General features: G+C 60.3%; 11 protein-coding genes across 13 annotated transcripts; 5 read left to right on the forward strand and 6 right to left on the reverse strand.

The window, feature by feature from the left end:
* Positions 1-15: 15 nt before the first annotated feature.
* On the reverse strand, positions 16-1,274 carry SDRG_14424 (hypothetical protein). Its single transcript, XM_008620550.1, has 4 exons — positions 983-1,274; positions 742-929; positions 395-692; positions 16-347 (listed from the first exon to the last, which is right to left on the reverse strand). The coding sequence occupies exons 1-4, from the start codon at positions 1,250-1,252 to the stop codon at positions 69-71; spliced, it is 1,035 nt and encodes a 344-aa protein (XP_008618772.1). The 5' UTR covers positions 1,253-1,274; the 3' UTR covers positions 16-68.
* Positions 1,275-1,554: 280 nt separating this feature from the next.
* On the forward strand, positions 1,555-3,345 carry SDRG_14425 (hypothetical protein). The gene has a single exon (XM_008620551.1). It carries the CDS (start codon positions 1,735-1,737, stop codon positions 3,265-3,267), a length of 1,533 nt encoding a protein of 510 aa, XP_008618773.1. The 5' UTR covers positions 1,555-1,734; the 3' UTR covers positions 3,268-3,345.
* Positions 3,346-3,880: 535 nt separating this feature from the next.
* Positions 3,881-4,610, forward strand: SDRG_14426 (hypothetical protein). Its single transcript, XM_008620552.1, has 4 exons — positions 3,881-3,991; positions 4,044-4,082; positions 4,131-4,298; positions 4,344-4,610. The coding sequence occupies exons 1-4, from the start codon at positions 3,914-3,916 to the stop codon at positions 4,584-4,586; spliced, it is 528 nt and encodes a 175-aa protein (XP_008618774.1). The 5' UTR covers positions 3,881-3,913; the 3' UTR covers positions 4,587-4,610.
* Positions 4,530-6,439, reverse strand: SDRG_14427 (the record flags this gene model as incomplete). Of its 2 annotated transcripts, XM_008620554.1 has the most annotated exons (6): positions 5,841-5,894; positions 5,392-5,793; positions 5,149-5,325; positions 4,997-5,104; positions 4,848-4,950; positions 4,625-4,803 (listed from the first exon to the last, which is right to left on the reverse strand). In XM_008620554.1, exons 1-6 carry the CDS (start codon positions 5,892-5,894, stop codon positions 4,625-4,627), a joined length of 1,023 nt encoding a protein of 340 aa, XP_008618776.1. The 2 variants fall into 2 exon arrangements, with proteins under 2 accessions (XP_008618775.1, XP_008618776.1); XM_008620553.1 differs by having other exon boundaries at positions 4,530-5,104; positions 5,841-6,439.
* A 447-nt stretch (positions 6,440-6,886) lies between these two features.
* On the forward strand, positions 6,887-7,772 carry SDRG_14428 (hypothetical protein). The gene has a single exon (XM_008620555.1). It carries the CDS (start codon positions 6,951-6,953, stop codon positions 7,413-7,415), a length of 465 nt encoding a protein of 154 aa, XP_008618777.1. The 5' UTR covers positions 6,887-6,950; the 3' UTR covers positions 7,416-7,772.
* Positions 7,694-8,997, reverse strand: SDRG_14429 (hypothetical protein). Its single transcript, XM_008620556.1, has one exon. It carries the CDS (start codon positions 8,905-8,907, stop codon positions 7,762-7,764), a length of 1,146 nt encoding a protein of 381 aa, XP_008618778.1. The 5' UTR covers positions 8,908-8,997; the 3' UTR covers positions 7,694-7,761.
* Positions 8,998-9,092: 95 nt separating this feature from the next.
* On the forward strand, positions 9,093-10,284 carry SDRG_14430 (hypothetical protein). Its single transcript, XM_008620557.1, has 3 exons — positions 9,093-9,449; positions 9,496-9,600; positions 9,656-10,284. Exons 1-3 carry the CDS (start codon positions 9,282-9,284, stop codon positions 10,184-10,186), a joined length of 804 nt encoding a protein of 267 aa, XP_008618779.1. The 5' UTR covers positions 9,093-9,281; the 3' UTR covers positions 10,187-10,284.
* On the reverse strand, positions 10,248-10,879 carry SDRG_14431 (hypothetical protein; the record flags this gene model as incomplete). Its single annotated transcript, XM_008620558.1, has 5 exons — positions 10,248-10,436; positions 10,486-10,557; positions 10,604-10,708; positions 10,762-10,776; positions 10,820-10,879. The coding sequence occupies 5 exons, from the start codon at positions 10,877-10,879 to the stop codon at positions 10,248-10,250; spliced, it is 441 nt and encodes a 146-aa protein (XP_008618780.1).
* Positions 10,880-10,933: 54 nt separating this feature from the next.
* Positions 10,934-11,627, reverse strand: SDRG_14432 (hypothetical protein; the record flags this gene model as incomplete). Its single annotated transcript, XM_008620559.1, has 3 exons — positions 10,934-11,043; positions 11,088-11,190; positions 11,235-11,627. The coding sequence occupies 3 exons, from the start codon at positions 11,625-11,627 to the stop codon at positions 10,934-10,936; spliced, it is 606 nt and encodes a 201-aa protein (XP_008618781.1).
* Positions 11,628-11,908: 281 nt separating this feature from the next.
* Positions 11,909-13,233, forward strand: SDRG_14433 (hypothetical protein). The gene is made up of 5 exons (XM_008620560.1): positions 11,909-12,431; positions 12,478-12,543; positions 12,594-12,668; positions 12,714-12,776; positions 12,821-13,233. The coding sequence occupies exons 1-5, from the start codon at positions 11,925-11,927 to the stop codon at positions 13,196-13,198; spliced, it is 1,089 nt and encodes a 362-aa protein (XP_008618782.1). The 5' UTR covers positions 11,909-11,924; the 3' UTR covers positions 13,199-13,233.
* SDRG_14434 lies at positions 13,216-17,893 on the reverse strand. 2 transcript variants are annotated; one of them, XM_008620561.1, is made up of 18 exons: positions 17,536-17,871; positions 17,348-17,486; positions 17,183-17,305; positions 17,005-17,138; positions 16,908-16,955; positions 16,742-16,864; positions 16,615-16,698; positions 16,537-16,566; positions 16,453-16,491; positions 16,322-16,411; positions 16,210-16,266; positions 15,002-16,156; positions 14,843-14,947; positions 14,732-14,791; positions 14,302-14,682; positions 13,442-14,254; positions 13,306-13,395; positions 13,216-13,260 (listed from the first exon to the last, which is right to left on the reverse strand). In XM_008620561.1, the coding sequence occupies exons 1-18, from the start codon at positions 17,869-17,871 to the stop codon at positions 13,228-13,230; spliced, it is 3,840 nt and encodes a 1,279-aa protein (XP_008618783.1). In that variant the 3' UTR covers positions 13,216-13,227. The 2 variants fall into 2 exon arrangements, with proteins under 2 accessions (XP_008618783.1, XP_008618784.1); XM_008620562.1 differs by having other exon boundaries at positions 14,843-16,156; positions 17,536-17,893.
* Positions 17,894-18,214: the final 321 nt, after the last annotated feature.

Genomic DNA, 18,214 nt, shown 5'->3' on the forward strand with positions numbered 1-18,214 from the left:
CGGCGCGATACAAAATCCAACAGTGCAACAGCAACTCTGATACATTGTTGTCGTTTCACTCGAATCTCTCACGCCTTCTTGAGCATGACGATGGCCGACGTCGCGAGCGTCGAGCCAAGGATGAGCCGGAGGTTCTCCTGCGACACGTTGAGCGTAACAAACTTGGACGTGATGGCGACGCCCGCCACGAGGCCGACCCCGATCTTGAGCGCGCTCGGGAGGTGCACCGACTTCTTCTGCAAATTGTGGTACGTGGACGAAACCCCCACGGGCACGATACCCAAGAGCGACGTGCCGATGATGTCGGCCTGCGGCATCTCGCTCGCCGCCGTCAAGTACGTCGTCATCTACGTCACAGGATGAGTTCTTCATACATTTTGCATACGAGGTGTACGAGAATGCCGCCGCCGAGACCACAGAGCCCCGAGACAAAGCCCGAGATGGCGCCAGCGACGAGGTACTTGGCGTTGACAGCGCAGAAATGCGGAAAGTTCTTCGCGACCGCGTCCACGTACGCCGAGGTGTCGGCGTGGTGCGTAAAGTACTGCAGGTCCAAGCGCTTCTCGAGCGAAATGTTGTCCGACTTGCTCGCGTCGCTTCGGCGGGCCTGGAGCTCGTCCTTGAAGTAGATGAAGGGTACGCTGACGAGCATCGCCGCCCCCACGACGCGACGCAGGTGGACTTGGCTGAGCCTACGAGGGTCAGTGCTCAGGATCGAGGATCAGGAAGAGGCGCGCGTACTTATGAGCCAGTTGAACGCCGACCTTGGTAAAGAAGATGGACGAGCACGTCACGAGCGCCGCCATCGGGATGTTGACGCAGCCCGCCATTAGGTAGTTCACGGACCCTACGGTGGCGCTCACGGTCACGGCGGCGATCGACGTGCCGTTGATGGCTTGTTGCGTCAAGCCCGTCCACTTGGCTAGCGTCTAGGATGACAGATAGCGAGGTGAGAGAGTACGACAAGAGCGCAATAACGTACCGGGATGATGATGATACCACCGCCAACGCCTGTGAGGGCAGAGACCGTGCCAGCAAAGGCGCCAGTGCCCGACGCCACAAGCCAGCTCATCTGGTTCGATTCCTTCGTCACTGTGGAGCTGGCTTGGCGGAGCTGGAGCCGCCCAACTTGCGCGCCACGACTAGTTCGCATGGCCATGGGCGCGTGCGGCTGGAGCTTCACCAGCGGCTGAGCGCGGAGCATCGAGACCTTGGTCCCAGCGCTGCGGCGCACCACAGAAGCCGCCCACATTTCGAAGTCCCACCGTGGCCGGTTCAAAACATCCTCGAGGTTCCCTGCGGCAAGATTCGACGCAATACACTAATAAAACACCTCTTAAGCTATCGACGACGGTAACCATGCCTCCCTATGTGCTTGCCGAGGCTTTGGTAGCTGCTCACGTCCCGCAAAGTGCATTTTTGTCTGCGTACGCTCTAGGGCGCGACTCTGTCCTGCCGATTACACAGTGCATTTGTGAGGCAGGTGACTAATATTGGGTGATATTAGTCTAGCCTCTGGTGTCGCCGCGACCTGGACCGCTTGTAAACATCACGATTGCCTCGACGCACAAGCAGCATGCTCATGCGCTCGACCAAGACGTTGCGCTCTCGGACTCTAGGACCGTGTCTGGCTCCATATAGCAAGCGTCTGCGACGTAGCGATGGCTGCTGGCGACAGAGTCTAAACGCACGCAACATATTGGTAACAGGATATCACGCACTTGTAGACTGACGATGCTCCGCCACTTGTCGCTCTCGGCGTACGTCTGGACGTTCGGCGCGTACCTCGTCGTCTGGATCGCCTTGAGCATCTCGATCCTGCACATGCTCGAAGTTGACTACAGCAGCACCTTCTTCGCGCCCAAGACGCCGGCGCCCAGGGCGCGTGCCTACCACGAGCGCCGCAACATCTCGGTCGACGACGCGTTCCTCGAGCTCTACAACTTTAGCAGCTGCTACCGCCAAGTCGACTATGGCATCGTCGACGCGATCCAAGCCAAGGAGCTTTGCAGCCGCGACGACGACAGCACGTCCATTACGCACTTACCAGGCGACGGGCTCTGGACCGATGGCTCCGTATGGCGCAACTTTGGCCTCGACATGCGTGGTGCTACTGCCATGGCGCTGATCAAGAACCCGATCGAGGATGACGACGGGTACGACCCACGCTACAAGGCGCAGCCCAACCGCGTCCTGTGCGGTCAGTGTGCGCTTCAGGATCCGACCGCACTGTCCTCGCTCCTCGCCCACGTCTTTCCGCAGCATGCAAACGAGTCGACGCCCGAGTGGCGCTGCAACCAGCGCGAACGCGTCGTCTACGACACGGAAATCAAGGAGCGCGCGATCATCGTTGCGCGCAAGGACGCCACGAACCCGTACTACCTTCTCTCGGCAGCCATCAACGCCTGGGTCGTCGCGACACACCAACTGCAGTGGTCGCCATCGACGACGCGCGTCGTCTTCCTCGATGATGCTGGGCGCATGGAGTACGACAGCATCTTTCAGAAACTGCTAAGTCCGGCCCACGACGTTATCTACGGCACAGACCTCGTCGGGAAGCGCGTCGGCTTTCCCAACGACGCGCTCTTCGTACCCTTTGAGCACTTTGGTCCACTCACGCAGCATCTCGACGACGAGCAGCCGTGCTTTGAGAGCTACCTCCTCCAAGACTTTCGCGATGCTGCCTTTGACGCGTTCAAGGTGCCCCGGGTCACGCACAGCCCCGTGCACGACGCGACGCGGGCTTGTGTTGTGACGATCGTGTCGCGGCGCCCCGTGCGCGGCCGCAACGTCAACCGCATGTGGGCCAACGAGGACGACGTACTGCGGGCGATGCAGGACAAGTACGGGCGCCACTGTCGGTTCCAGGCCGTGGATTTTGCCACCAAGTCGATGGCCGACCAGATCGCACTCATCGCCGATAGCCGCGTCATCATCGGGATGCACGGCGCGGGCCTCTCGAACGTGCTCTTTGCGGCCGCGCACGCGTACGTGATTGAGATTTTCCCGCTTTTGACCGAGAAGTTTGGGTACCGGAATCTGTGCCAGTACCTCGGCCTCGAGTACATTGCGGTGCGCGACGGCATCGACACGATCTGGCCGACGCAGCACAAGACGATCGCGCTGGACGAGTGGTTCCGGACGTTCGACTTGGTCATGGACGTCGTGCTGCGCGCGCAGGCCAAGACTGCATACGAGCAGCGCAAGGCGATTCAGCGCAAGATCCACCGCAGGCATATCCTCGACGACGAATTTCCCGACGTCTAATAAGATCTGGAGCATAAGCTCCTATTGGGTGTCGACACTCAGCTGCCAACGATCGACTGCAGACGACGCCTGTGACGGAGACGCCGGGTAGTTTTCCGTTAGCTACGGGGGCGGTGTTACTGCCACTGCGCCCACGAGAGGGAGCGACGAGGGACGAGGCAGCAGTGCGAGTCAGCGTCGTTCTCGTTGTCACTGTCGCCGGTCGGAGATTGTTGCGGCTGTCGTACTTCTGCTGACTCGTGGTACGTACGGTGCACGAGTGGACCGCAACATCGGCACTCAACAAGTACCCACGCGCCTGTCCGTCGAGAGGCAAGGAAAAGGAGCTGCGAGTGGCCAGCGTCCAAGCTACTCTGGTTGAAGTATACAGAGAGTGGCCACCACCCAACGCGGCACGAGGACGGACGTCCATCGATGGTCGCACGTAGGAGACCCAAGGTGGACAATGACGCAGCTCCGTACGCGAGTTAGTAGCAAGGGAATTTGCTGTTTTGTTGCCTTGGTTAGTATCCACACCACGATGTGCCCCACCCATTGGCGCGCCTGGGAGAGATATTGAAATGCGATTGGCCAAAATACCGCATGCTTTTCAAAGACGAGCCAATGAGCGCGTGGTTGCCTGGTTGGCAGCACTTGCGCTTCGACGATGGCCCGCCGCCTGCCCAACATCCTCGTCACGGGGACCCCTGGCACGGGGAAGACGACGATGAGCCAAATGCTCGCGGTGCGCTACGCCCTGAGCTATTATTTGTATAAGCTAATGCCTGCTCGAGTAGGAGAAGATGCAGTTCCGCAACATCAACGTTGGCGACCTCGTGCGACTCGGATCCAAGCGGACTGCACATGGCTCACGCGCGGTGTAGGTCAAGCAGCACAGCCTCCACTCGGGCCGCGACGAAGACTTCGACTGCTTCGTCCTTGACGAGGACAAGGTCGTCGACGAGATGGACGATGTCATGAGCTCGGGTGACGGCGGCGTGATTGTGGACTTTCACACGTGCGACTTTTTCCCCGAGCGCTGGTTCGACCTCGTACGTCGTTGCGCGATCGACTCGAAATGAGTTATAAGTGCATAGGTCGTTGTGCTGCGCTCGGACAACACGACGCTCTTTGACCGGCTCGTCGCCCGCGGCTACTCGGAGAAAAAGGTCCAGGAGAACGTCGAGTGCGAGATCATGCAGGTCGTGCTCGAGGAAGCGCAGAGCAGCTACGAGCCCGAGATTGTGCAGGAGCTCTCGTCCGTCTCGATCGAAGACATGGAGTCCAACGTCGCCCGCGTCATGGCTTGGGCCCAGCACTGGATCGAAAACAACCAATAAAGATCTTCTTCTACTGTACAGCAATCTCGTCGACAGCATCACGGATACACGTGCAGCTTCTCGAGCTGCGTGACCATGTCAAAGCCCCCTGAACGCACGCGCCGCGCGTCGCGGACCATGCGCAACCGTGCCTTGTCGTCCAGCGGCTCCTCGAAGCGCACCGACTTGGCGCGTCCGCGTAGCTCCTCGACGACCGGCGTCGGCTCGTCCACAAACCCTGCGCCATAGTATCGTATTCTCGTTTGTGCAAGCACGAGATACCCGTCGTGGCCTTGTACGCATTCAGACTCTCTCGCAGCCGTCGGCTCTCGGCCATGCGCTTCCGCGTTGCTTTGCCCGACTTGTCAATGTCGGCGAGGTCGACCTAAAGCCACGCGATGGCCAAACTCGCGGTGTCAAGGTACGCGTACGGTTTCGACGTGCACGGCGCGCTTGATGCCGCCTTTGATGAGCTCCTCGTGGAAGATCTTGTCTGTCGTGAAGGAGCTGTCGAGGGGCAGCTTGAAGGCCATGTCGTACTGGAACGAGTATGATGCAAGTGTATATACCACCGGCTGTGTACCTTTTCCATGAGGACCTGGTTCTCTGTCTGCTGAGGCAGCGAAAAGTGAAAGACCGCGTCGGTCCAGCGCTCCAGCTGTGGCTGACGGCTGCCCGCGGTGGCCGGCCGGAACCGTTCGCGCGTGATTTTGCCCGACACCTGAGTCTTCTTCCCGCGCCTTTCCGTGACCTCGGCGAGCTACTCTCACGCACGTTGGCTACAACCGCACGACGCGCAATATTCACTAGTAGCTAGCGCACGTACCGTGATGCACCGCGTCGCTGGCGCACTGGCCACGTCCCGCTTCGGTCGCGCCGGCGGGCTCTCGACATAGCCAGGCTCATTCTTCCACCACGCACTTGCCGGGAGCGGTGCCACGACAGTCTCGGGTGCCAACGCAGCGCTCGCCTCGACCTGCGCAGCTCGGCGCTCGTCCAGAAGCGCGGACCGCGTCCGCCGCTTGGCCGGCGTCCCACTCTCGACAGCCGTCGCTCGTGGTGATCGACTGTCTCTGTCGCCCCGACGTGGGTGCATGAGCCCCGACAGGACGTATTTGTGTCCGCGCGCGACCGCGGGGGTCCTTTTCTTGTGCGCTAGCGTCGCGGCCATTGCGCGGTTCTCTTCCCACCGCGCGTCCTGCAGCTCTCGCCGCGTCGCGTGCGCTGGCTACACAGAGCGCCATCGTCGACAGCACCACCCAGGAAGCGACGTACGGTGTGCGCCCACGCCTCCGGGCCCATGGGCGCGATAGGAGGCGGCCGCGTCATGACCTCGTTTCGCAGCTGAAAATAGCTTCAAGGCAGTCCGTGATTGGTATATCCAGTGCCATTACACCCCCTGCAAGGCGCGGCAACCTCGGACGCACCGTGTTGTTTAGTATGGTTGACGGCGTATGTGCGCCCGCAAGAAGAGAGTGCCACACCGTGTTTACGTCGCGACGCTGGCTCGTTACGCAAGAAGGTCTATCGTAAAGCCGGCTACTCTTGGTGTCTCTCGCAGAGACGGATGCTGGGTGCTTACGACCGATCGCCGACAATGCACTTTGAGTTTGCCCATTGCTTTCGGATGTCGAGGCGCGTCGTCCGTTGTGCCGTGTGGTAATAGCTACTCGCGATCAACCACAGCAGGTACCGGCATGCGTATCCAGCGGTGATTTCTTTCTTTTTGTAACACATCGGTGGTGGCCTCTCGTTCAACATCTCGGGCGCGTGTGGGAGCTATGTGCGTGGTACTCGAAAACTCAGAACCAAGCGGCAGCTGCCTTTCCGCAGCAGCTGCTTTGCGCTTTGGAGCTTACCCCGAGGGTAAAAACGAGACGCCGGCTCTCTACCTACATTTTCACACATTGCGAGAGATGCACGATGCTTCTTCATCGTCGTCCGCGGGCAAGCGACAGCAATGACGGAGCATGGTGTCGACCACGATCACCGCCGCCCGTCCTACCTTATACATGTAAAAGCACTCGAGTTCACAAGCCTTTGACGAAGAAGACAAAGAAGAAGAAGACGGCGACCTTGCAGAGGCGATCGAATTCGAACGATGACGGCGACGAAGCCGCCATACGCCCGCCATCTGGCAGCTTCGCCACGTCATGGCCGCCACCCAGCGTGTACATTGTGGGGTTTCTATTTGCGGCCTTTCTGGCGTCCGGGCGCGCCACGTGGCGGGCTGGGTGTTAACCCCATCGGTGGCTACTACGAACCATCTGCCCAAGTGTTGACAAGAAGCCATGTGGCACTGGGCACAGTGGTCGTATTGTGCGCCCACAAGGCGCTACCCAGCGGTCATTTTCCATTTCCACCCGCCACCCACATACCCTCAAGATGGTCGCCAAACCGAGCGACGAGCCGCACCACGACGGCGGCAAGTGCCGCTACAAGACGGGCAAGTGCCTCAACGACCGTTCGTACAAGCGCAACGGGCAGTTCCACCAGCTCTGCAACTTTCACCGCGAAAAGGCCAACCGCATCCAGCGCAAGTTTGACCGCCAAAAGCGCATCGTGGCCAAGTCGGCCAAGTCGACCGACAAGAAGACGCTCGGCGAATTGAGCCCGATGACGCACCGCAGCAGCGACGACTTCCTCTCGGACACCGACTCGTGTGGCCGCCCGTCCACCGACAGCTCGTGCAGTGAAAGCTTCTTCAGCGTCGACGATCTCTGCTGGCAAGAGACCATCAAGATCGAACACACTCTCTGCGCCGAGCCCGTGCCCGTGCACTCGCCCGAGGCGCACCGTGGCCGCCTCTCGTTCGACGAGCTCGACTTTCTCTGCTCGGCGATCCTCTAACGTCGCTCCGCACCACGTATTTACATCTACCACACCTCAATCGGAGAAGTGTACCCGTCCTTGTCGTCCACCCGTCGCCGTCCTTGGTCTATATGTCTAACTGCTATTATCCATGTCTCGTCCATTGTGCTCTTCCAACGACCTCTCTTGCTGTCATGCGCACCCACTCTCCGTGACCTCGGATGGGTGGCAGGAGCTTTCTCGCCCGAGCGGGATGGGCACGAAGCACTGCTACTGCTGTGCCAGACACGCGTATGTGTACCAATGCACGGTGCGAACGTGAGTCATCGTTGCTACTACTCTGCGTAAATATTCATCTTTTTAGTTGAGCAATATAAAATGCTAGCTAGCGTTGGAACTCATCGACCGCGGCCAAGGCGAGCAAGACGCCGAGGACGACAATCGAAAAGTCCCGGAACGACTGGCGCCACGACGGCGCAACGCGCGGCCGAACGGCAATCTTGGTGTTGGATGTCTGCGCCTTTAGCTGCTGCAGCGCCCGCTGTTTGCGCTGCCAGTTCGTTGGCGACCCATTGCGGTGCGCCTTCAGCTTGGAAAACGAATTGTACTTGGTCGCAAGTTCCTTGAGCGGGCTCTTCTTGCGCGGGCTGTCGGCCGCCATCGCCGGCAGCTCGCACTGAAGCACGTTGAACACAAAGCGCTTGGTCGCGAGCGGTCCGTGGCGCGCCGCCTTCTTGAGCGGACTCGACGGCTCCATGGGCATCGCCTCTTTGAAGGCTGCGAACGCGCGCCGCTTCTGCGCCATCGAGCGAGCGTACGCGTGCACCTTACTGAACGCTTCGTCGTCTTCATCGTCGTCGTCGACGTTATCGGTCGAGTCCGAGTGCTGCTCGTTGTGCAATCGGATGAGCCGGCGCAGGTGGCTCGCGACGTCCTCCGGCGCGGGGGTCGAGAGCGTCTCAATGTAGTCAAAGCCGACGCCGGTCTTGGCGAGCGGCGACGCCGGCCGCACAAGCAGCTCTGTCAGTGACGGCGACGAGCATTTCGCTTTCGGTGCGCGCCATACGTAGTCGCTCGTCGAGTCGGCGCAGGACTCGGCGTAGTCAAAGGTTGGGTCGGTCTCGTCCAGGTCCACGATCTCGTTGACGCACGCCAGAATAAAGTCGCGGCAGTGGTGGACGTTAAAGCTTTTTTTCACCCGCCCGCTGCTCGACGCAACCGGCTTGCGGCCCTCGGCCTCGTTGAGCTGCGCGAGGAACGCGCGCCGCATCGTGTCTTGCTCGAGCGGCTGCGACGCGACCGCGTCGACCACGGACGCGACGAAGTCGACCATCGAGTCGTCGCGCTCGAGCAGTGCAACCACCTGGCGCAAAAGCTTGGTGCGCAGTTGGTCGGCGCTCAGCGGATCCTCGCTCGACACTTGGCCGATCGGTTGCGCGTCCATGAGCCCAAACTTGGCGCGCATCGCCTTCTTGAGCGGACTCCGCGGCGCGCTGCTCTGCACTTTGCTGGACGACCGAATGGACGTCATCGTGGAAATCGGATAATGCTGTCTCCACAATACCGTTCCCGTCCTCGAGCAACGCTCGTCCTAACGGCGGCGGGTTGCCGCCATCGCGGCCGTTGACAACCATGGTGCACCCAACATGTGGAACGCGTGACAAAAAAGGGTACAGCGAGCAAGCACTGCTTGCCCCAGCTGAAGAATGGCTTCGAATGAGCTTACGTAGTAATATTACCTCCAGCAAGCCACTCGAACGATGTGTGTCGGTAGCCGTAGACGAGGATCGGTTTGTGCAACTCGCGCGTCCGAATATCCATCGCCAACTCTCTGGGATATCAGAACGTAGTTTTTGTCCTTTTTTTGTCCCGTCGTAAAAATATCTGCGCAATCAGATCGCGAGGATGGTCGAGGGCACAGGTCTCGAGAGCAACCTCGCGGCCATCGGCGGCGGCGGATGCTCGACGCTGGACCTCATGAAGCGGCTCGAGAAGCCGTCGGTGCCACTGCAAGTGCTCTCGGAGATGGAGCACATCCTCCACAGCGATAAGCTCCACCGGCAGCTGCAGCGCGTACGTTGGACGACGCGCGGAAGGTACCCACCTTCGTTCTTCATAGGCGCGGCGCGGCGACGCGCTGATTGCAGACATCACCAAGCTCGGTGACGTCGAGGAGGCTCGTAAGAAGCTTCGCCCGGTCTTCGTACCCGACAAGCCCCAAGTCGTACGTAGCTTCCGAGACTTCAACCTGCAACGAAAAACGACCCGTGCATGCGTAGCGCACACTACGGGCAAGTCGGCTTCTGGGGCCAGAGAACAACAAGAAGATCATTACGTCGCTCGTGCGCCCTCTGCCGTCAACGCGCGGCCCCCCGTCTGACGCCACGCTCGCGCCGATGAGCTTCCCGCCAAGCGCGTCGGCGCCGGTGCTGCCCACGGTGCAGTTGACGGCAGCAGAGAAGGAGCTCGCGGCGCTCAAGGGCACGCGGATAGCGCTCGAGCACGATTTGCTGCACGTGACCAAACAGCTGTACCACAAGTACGAAAAGCAGGTGTTTCCGGGCGCGCACAGCAAGGGCGCCACGTACCAGTCGCTGAGCAAGCGCTGGGCCGCGCCGACGCTCTCGGACAGCGACAAGTACGCTGCGTACATGGACGGCCGGTACGCGACGCGCAACGACCTCGAGTTTTACAAGAAGGCACCGCCGCCCAAAGACGAGTCCAACAGCTTCCACCGCAAGCACAAGCAGCACACCAAGTACGGCGACTCGCTCGCCTTTGCCAAGCACAGTCTGCGTGGCACGTTCTAGCACGTGTCGGAACAAAGAATTCTTGATCGGCTACCACCTGTTGCGATATAACGGGGTGGTATTAGCGGTAAAAGGCGCCGATCCTATCGTTCTCGAGAAGCGACTTGACGCGAAAGTCGGCCTTGGAGTGCGTGGGCACGGCCGGGGAGAAGGACACATGCTCGGCAAAGCGGGGCGACAGCATGCGCGCGACGTTCATCGCTTCGATGGACGACGGCTGGTTCAAGATGAGTAGTTCGACCCCGTCGTCCTACACATGTCGTAGTACGTTAGTGTGGGAGACGACATCGAACGGGTACGAGGGTCTTGAGAGCGAGCTGGCGCCGCGCCTGGATTCGCTGCGCAGCGACTTTAGCACCCTGCGCCATCATCTAGCAGTTTTAAGGTTAGAGCTGAGAGTGCAGAGCAAGCGCCCACCTCGTGCGCGCGTTGCCGCTTGCTCTCTTCGTCCGCACGCTCTTGCTTCTTGAGGACCATTTCCTGCACAATGCGCAGCTTGATGCGCTGTTGGCATTTGGCTTGCTACAACGATGAGCCGGAATGATCAGTCGTACTGCATCAGGGTGGCGACATACCGGGCTAGCGGCCAGCTAAGGTGGTGTCAGTCGTCAGTCGCCAAGAAGGGCCTTTTACCTCGGACGGCGTCGCGGCAACCGACTTGCGCGGCGACGGGCGCGATGGACTCTCGCTCATGGAAAGCCGCGGCTGTAGTTATAGTCAACGAGTATATTTGGCGCTGCGTTACGCTTATCGATCGGGCTGGAAAAAGTCGGCGACGAGCTCGGCGCTGACCTTGTCGAGCACCGTGCGGCGGAGGAGGTCCTTGGCCGACGCTTGCATCACGTTGGCAATCGATCCTAATCCCTCGTTGCATCGCTTTGCATGCCATTCATGAACGCACCAAAGATGTCGAGGAGCATGTCGCAGTCGTCGTCCGAGAGGAAATGCAAATTGGCCGCGAGGATGCCCCGCTCGTGCTCCTTGGAGAGCTGCTGGTCGCTCAACTAGAGGCCACCATCATGTGGATGCAACCTCAAGGTCCGATCACTTTGTCAAAGAAGGTTCGCGCGCGTGCTGCAGCCGCATATTGATGCTTTTCCCGAATGTTGAGGATCGCTCGGAACGCCGAGTCGATCGAGGATGCAGGGAAGATGCAAAGCTTTGCGGGGGGCCGTGGCGCCATGAGGAGCGTCTGGACCTGCCGGTGGAGCCGCGGAGGCATCGTCGCGGGGAAGAGCTGGATCGCATACACCAGCGGAAAGGTGGCCGTGGCCGTCGCAACCGTAGCTTCGATCTCTTCGATCGTATCTCGCGCTGTGAGCAGGAGGAAGGGGATCGCGGGGGCGACGCCCGGCCGCGCGCAGAGCAGCACGTCGACGGGGCTCGTCGCCATGGTCTGACAGCGGAAGTCATCGCGGGCCTTGAAGAGGTCGAGGAGCATCCCGGTCTTGACGCTGGTCTTAGCGAGGAGCACCTGCACTACACAGCAGGAGGTCCATCGTCATGCGCTTCCTCCTTCGCCTCATGGAGCATCCTCTTCCTACTTGATCACCGAGAAGAAACGCAATGAAGCTTCGCGTCCGCGGATACGTCGTTCCGCGATGACATTGGCCAAAAGAGGCCGTATTTTGTGGAATAAATGCGTATGATTAGTCACGACGTTTGATTTTTATGGGTTTCGACCAATCGTATCGCGGCCGCATGGACACTACAACTTTTTAGCACCATTTATTTTGCCATGTTGTCCCGCTTGGTGTCGACGGCCGTGGTCCGCTCCCGCGGGGCCGCGCGCCTGTACGCGTCCGTGGCCGCGGAAGCAGGTACGCCGACCAAGCTGGTGCTGCGCGAGATGAAGGCGGTGCCCCGCGAGATGCGCCGCCAGCTGCGGCTCGAGGCCGAGGCGTCGTCGAGCCCGCTCACCAAGAACAACAAGACGCCCGTGTCGCGCCTCGTGCTCCGCACGCTCTTTGGCGCGACGGGCTTGGCTGCCGCCGGGTGGCACCTCTACCTCTCGGAGGAGACGAAGGCCGACATTTCGAAGCGCGTCAACGACTCGTTTGTGGGCGCGATCGCCGACTACATCCTGGCGCAGATCCAAGAAATGGCCCGTCCGTTCACCAAGCCGTCGCGCGACAAGCTGCTGCCGGACTGGCCCATGATCAACCGTGGCGTGCCAGAAGGCTACCCGCAAATCCCGGTCCTCGTCCTCGGCGTCGAAGACGTCTTGCTGCATTCCGAGTGGGACGTACGTCATCGTTTATTTGCGTGCCCATCGTCTCATGGTCTTGTAGCGCAAGTATGGTTGGCGCCATGCCAAGCGTCCGCACGTCGACGAGTTCCTCGAGACGCTCGCGCGGGTACATGCATCTCCTTATCGCCTGGGGTGGATGACACGATCGCCGTCTAGTACTACGAGATTGTGCTCTTCTCGAGCGAGCCGCGCATGATGGTCGAAGAAGTGCTGGCGCGCCTCGACAGCAAGGTAGACGCTGCCACGCATGTCGCGTCTTCTCATACACGCATGTAGCAATGCGCGTTCCACTACTTGACGCGCGAAGAGACGCACTTTTTCAACGGGACGCACGTCAAGGTAGTCGCCTCCTCTGGTGGTTGCTCAGTTCTGAGGTGGAATAGGATCTCAACCCGATGAACCGCGATTTGCGCAAGATCATCGTCGTCGACCACAACCCGGAAAACTTCCAGCTGCACATGGGCAACGGCATCACGATTCCGGCGTACCTCGACGGCGCGGACCGCTCGGACCGCGTGCTCAAAGACCTCATCCCGTTCTTCGAGACGCTCGGGAAGGAGAACGTCAGCGATGTGACCAAGATCCTCGCCGAGTTTGCCGACGCGGACGGCGTCGTGCGCGACGTCGGGCCCAAGTGGAACGCCAAGCTCGCGGCCCTCGAAGAGAAGAAGCGCATGAACGAGCAAAAGGGCTTTGGCGGCTTTGTGCGCGGCCGCATGTCGACGCGCGCGTCGTCGCCGTCGCTTTCGTTCAAAAACTAAATCCGAGAATATTGCGTCGTCTTATCCAACTACCACGACCCGAGCACGTGCGTCATTATGTCCTAGACCAAAGGGATAAGCATATTTCGAGAAACGACGGTTCGCACCTCGACAAAGGCTTGCTGCTGCGACGGCGCCACGTCGATGGCTTGCACGTGGTGCAACAGCGATCTCCGGAGCTTCTCGCCCTTGGTCGTCTAGACCATGGTAAGAATACACCAGCACGAGACGACAATGGCTCACCCGCTGCCACGCGTGGGCCCAGCGCGTCCGACGCGGAAACGACTTGTAGTACGCAAGGAGCCGGATGACTTGCTCGACGCAGCCACGGATGCTCTCGCCGTATCCGGTGCGGAGGCGCTGCAGCACGTTGGGACTCGCCGACGCGTCCGGAGCCGCGATCGCACGTGGCTTGTACCGGCGCGTCTTGGCCGCGAGCTCAAAGGGAAAGTACATGAGCGGCGCTTTCGAGCGGCCGTTGATCTTTTCGCCGCGCACGTGAAAGTAGCGAAAGAGGCCGACCGGGTCCATGCGCTTGGCGTCGTACGTGCCGACGATGAGCCCCACGAACGGGTGCGCGTGCGCCATCTCGTTGAAGAGCTCTTGGTGGCTCGCTTGGTTCTCAATGTCGCGGATCGACGGGTCCGGCGCAAACGTCGGGTGCGAGTGGTACCACCCAACGACGTCCAAGTGCGACTCTTCAATGAGCTGGCGCACCTCGAGCTCGCTCGCCGGGTCCATCTCGACGTCGGTCGCGCCGTCGTCGCCCTCGATCTGCATCGAGCGGCACGGGAACGCGGCGTGGATGTACACGACGTTGGCTTCGCGGTCAAACTTGCCGCCAAAGTAGCCAATGATCTCGCACATGGCCAAGTGCGCGTGGAGGTCGCACACAAAGGCCACGTCCGGGTGCACGCAGACGCGGAACGGCTGCTGCGGCCGTTTGTCGTGCGTCGCGTGCGGCGTCGCGTACTGCGCGCACTCGACCATCATGTGCGGGTCCAGCGCGTTCCCCGCGAGAAAGTTCTGCCGCAGCTGGCTGTGCTGCACCGAACGCTACGCAAATCCTTGTAAAATCCATGAAAATCACAGGCAAAACGTACGACGTTGCGGCGACCGCGCGTCGGCAGCTCGTCGACAAAGTGGCGCACTTCGGGCTCTTCCGAGTCGGTAAAGACCGTGTGGTCCCAGACAAACTCGCGCCGGCACGCATACGTCGTCGTCGCTGGGTCGTTCCACAACATCGAGAGCGGCGTCATGAGCGCATCGACGTCATTCGCCGTGTCGGCAGCCGACTCGGACTCGTCCACGAACGAGTGGTCGTGCTGGCACGACGCGTAGACAACCTCTTCAAACGCGTCATCGTCGTCGTCGTCGTCGACGTACACCTCCTTGACGCGCTTGGGCTTGGCCTTGGACTTGGGCTTCTTCCGAGACTTGGTGCTGCGAAAGTCGTCCGACTCGGAGCTGGTCGAGTACTCGAGCTACTCGGCCATCGCAGCATAAGATAAAAGATAACTTGTGTCGAGCTACCGTCTTGGCTTTTTTGGCTGGTTTGGCTGGTCGTCGGACGGGTTTCGCCGCCGCTTTGGCCTGCAACAGAGATTTGTGTGAAGGAGGAGGTTGCAGATAGTGAGAGCGCACCTTGGACGCCTTCTTGGCCGTCGCTTTTGTTGGCGCTTTCGAGTCATAAGGCGTCTCGACGTCAATCTCAATGACTACAGGCGACGCGGGCATTCGGACCGTAGGCTCCTCGACGACCAATTCGTTGACGATCGCCTTCGAGTCAAAGGGCTCGATCACCTCCGAGTCAACGCTCTCGGGCTCGATCACTTCTAAGACAACGCTCTCGGGCTCGATCACCGTCATCTGGGCATTGGGAGCACCCAGCTCGACCGGGGTCGGTACCACTGGCGAGATCTGCTCCGCGGCGGCCATCGGCGAGCTCGGCTGGACCGCAATTTCGGTCGGCGCGGCTGGTGGAGCGGTCGAAACCTCGGACTCAAGGTCGACGACTTGAGCACAAGGCTCCTGCTCTGCCAGAGTAACTTTGGTGTCCACAGCACATATCTGTTGTTCGAGAAGAACGGTCTCTGGCTCGACCACGTCAAGTTGCACAAGTGGCTCGACCGCCTGGATCGGAGCCGCAGCGAGGACGGGCTGGGCTTTGGTCTCTGGCTCGACCACGCTGACCGGGATTTCTGCCAGGGAGGGCTCGACAACTGTCTCTGGCTTAATTGCTGCCAACTTGGATTCTGGCGGCTCGACCTCCTCGACGGAGGGCTCTAGTGCAGCCTTCTCAACCAGTGGTTTTCGCTCGACCACCTCGTCCTCCGTCATTGCAACCGGCTCGGCCACGGCAACGATGGGCTCTGGCACGACCGTCGCGTCTGGCTCAACTTCCTTGACCGAGGACTCTGGCTCAACTTCCTTGACGGAGGACTCTGGCTCAACTTCCTTGACGGAGGACTCTGGCTCGACCATCGCGCTTGAGGTCGCAGCATCGACAGTGTAGGCTTCGGTTGCTGGCTCGACCAACGCGTCCGAGGTCTCGGACGCATCCACGATGACAGAGGTCTCTGGATGGACCGCCGCCACAATGGGCTTCAACTCGCCCGTCGAAACTGGAGCCACCGAAGGTTCGACGCCTTCGGCTGCGGTCTCTGGCTCGAGCGCTTCGACAGTGTCGACAACTGGAACCAGCCCTTGCAACGGGGTCGCAGGCTGGTTGAGAGACATCGCGGCGCCCTTCTCCAGCGCGACGCCTGTCGCCAAAGCAGCCAGCGGAGCGACGTCACCCGCAATTTGTGTGCTGTCCGGCGTCACGACAGCATCAACAGGCTCGTTCTCTGCGCTTTTCTGGACGAAAGCTCTCCTTGCGCTGGCGCGGATCGCTGTGGCGTCTGTGGAGCGCGTCTCCGCTGCTGGGTCGGCATCGACGGTCGAGATGGAGAGGTCCTACTCCCAGCAGCCATGGATTGATTCATGGAAACGCGCTGCAAGGCTCGTACATGTGGCTTGCGGGCTTTTGGGGTCGCTGGCTTTGGTCGGTCGTCGCGTGGCTTGCTCTACTTCGACAGTTTATCGAGCTCGGCGCTGCGTTGTGCGAACCTTTCGCCGTACTCGGGTCGGCAAGGATGCATCATGGGACTCGGTCTTTAGAGTCTTTGGGGCAGAGGTTGGTGACGCACTCTTCGTCGTCAGCGGCGGCTCCTACGCAGAGCGTTGGTCGAGCCCAAGACGCCACGGCGTACGCGCACGGGGGCCTCGCTCAGCAGCACAATCGATCCGTGCTACAGCAGAGGTTACGGGCCGAACGGCGCACAGAAGGTAGGTACCCGTGGTAGAATCTTGCGCGCCGTCTTCTTCTACACACGCATCACGATGAGCATTCGGGCTCGTGCGGTGGAGCGTACGGGAGGAGGTTGCGGCTGCAGCAACGCGCCCAAGGCGACGGGCGTGTACACCACGCCAGACGGCACTTTGGCGGCTGCTGGCATCTACAGCATTTCTCGTATCCTCGCACATATCGACACGACGTACCTCTTGACGGACAGCCTTCTTTTCGCGGGACCGCGGAGGGGATTTCGCCTCGGTGGGTTTTGAAGCCGCTTTCTTTGGGGGCGGCTTGGTCTCTTCCTCGTTCGCCCCTCCATCCGCAGCCATCTACAGCGATAATATAGACTGCGAGACGCGAGGAACGGCGTACTCGTCTTCGAGGGACGGCTGGGTTTGGTATCGTGGCCTTGTCGCGAGCCTACATTTGAGAGGTCCAACCACAGCCCACACACGTAATAAGAACGCACCGTCATCTTCTTGTCGGCGGACCCCTCTCTTTTGGCACCCTTCCGCTGCAGCGTCTCGGGGCGTACCGAAGATGGCGGTGGCACCTCGACCTCCGAGCTGTCGCTTTGCAGCTTTTTCTTCTTCGCAGCCGATGCTAAGAGCATGCATGAGCGAGCGCGATTGCCGACCGTCACGTACGTTTTCGTGATGGCGCAGGGCGCTCCCGCTTCACTCGCTGCGCCGGCGGTGGCTTCGGAGCGTCGGCCACTTGAACGGTCTCGCTCTGGGGCGCGGAGGAGACAGCCAAACGCTCGGCGTCGCCTAGGTTGCGATTGCAGACGTGGGTCTTGGAAGGGTGTATACCAGTCTCGTTATTGGCCACGCGCTGCTTCTTCGCTGGCTTACTCTCGAGAGCAAGCTCGTCCACGGCGTCGTAGGCGGCCTCGTCCACGGCATTGTCCTCGCGAATGGCTTCGTACTCTTCGAGGCTCCACTCTGCTCGCTACACGCTTGGCGGATCATATCATCGTCCGCAGGAAGAATTCCCGTACCGTGCTCAGCATGAACTGCGCATTCGCGATCGCGCGCGCCAGCTTGGGCTTGTGGTGTTTGGCCACGAGAAGTAGGTCGTTGGCGTTGTACGTATCGAAGGCCACGATGTTGCTGCGGCTGATGCTTGAGAACTCGAATGAGTCAAGAAAGCACACGATCGGCGTCGCGCTCGTCGGCGGCTTGAGCTTGGGTATTGGCAGGTTGTGGGCCTCGAGCGCCTCGAAGGACGTGAAGAGCATGGCCGGCCACCACGGGTATGACGACATGCGCGCCCAGACCACGTCGCCGTCCTGGAGCGCGACCTCCAAGCTCATCTTCGCGCCGAGGTTCGTCATCGCAACCGAAGAAAGCCACCGGAGTGCACCAGTCCATCGATTTGACTCGCGGTTTGTATACCCGACGAATCCGGATGCCACCGAATGCACGCAAATCGTGTTATTACACCATTTACTGTAGCCATTTATCGTATATGGTGTATATCCTTGTTTATGCCTGACACTAGGCAAATACCTGAAACAAGGACCGTGCCGCTGGAGTAATGCGCGTCCCTCATTGGTGCAAGCAATTGGCCAATCAAACGTTCCGACGCTGCATCGTCACATCTGGGGGCCAATCACAATGGGACCGGAACAATCTTGTGCCCCCGAATGCTACTTCCGGATATGAAAAGATCGAAAC

This window comes from Saprolegnia diclina (genome assembly GCF_000281045.1).
Source record: "Saprolegnia diclina VS20 unplaced genomic scaffold supercont1.71, whole genome shotgun sequence".
NCBI classification, from domain to species: domain Eukaryota; phylum Oomycota; class Saprolegniomycetes; order Saprolegniales; family Saprolegniaceae; genus Saprolegnia; species Saprolegnia diclina.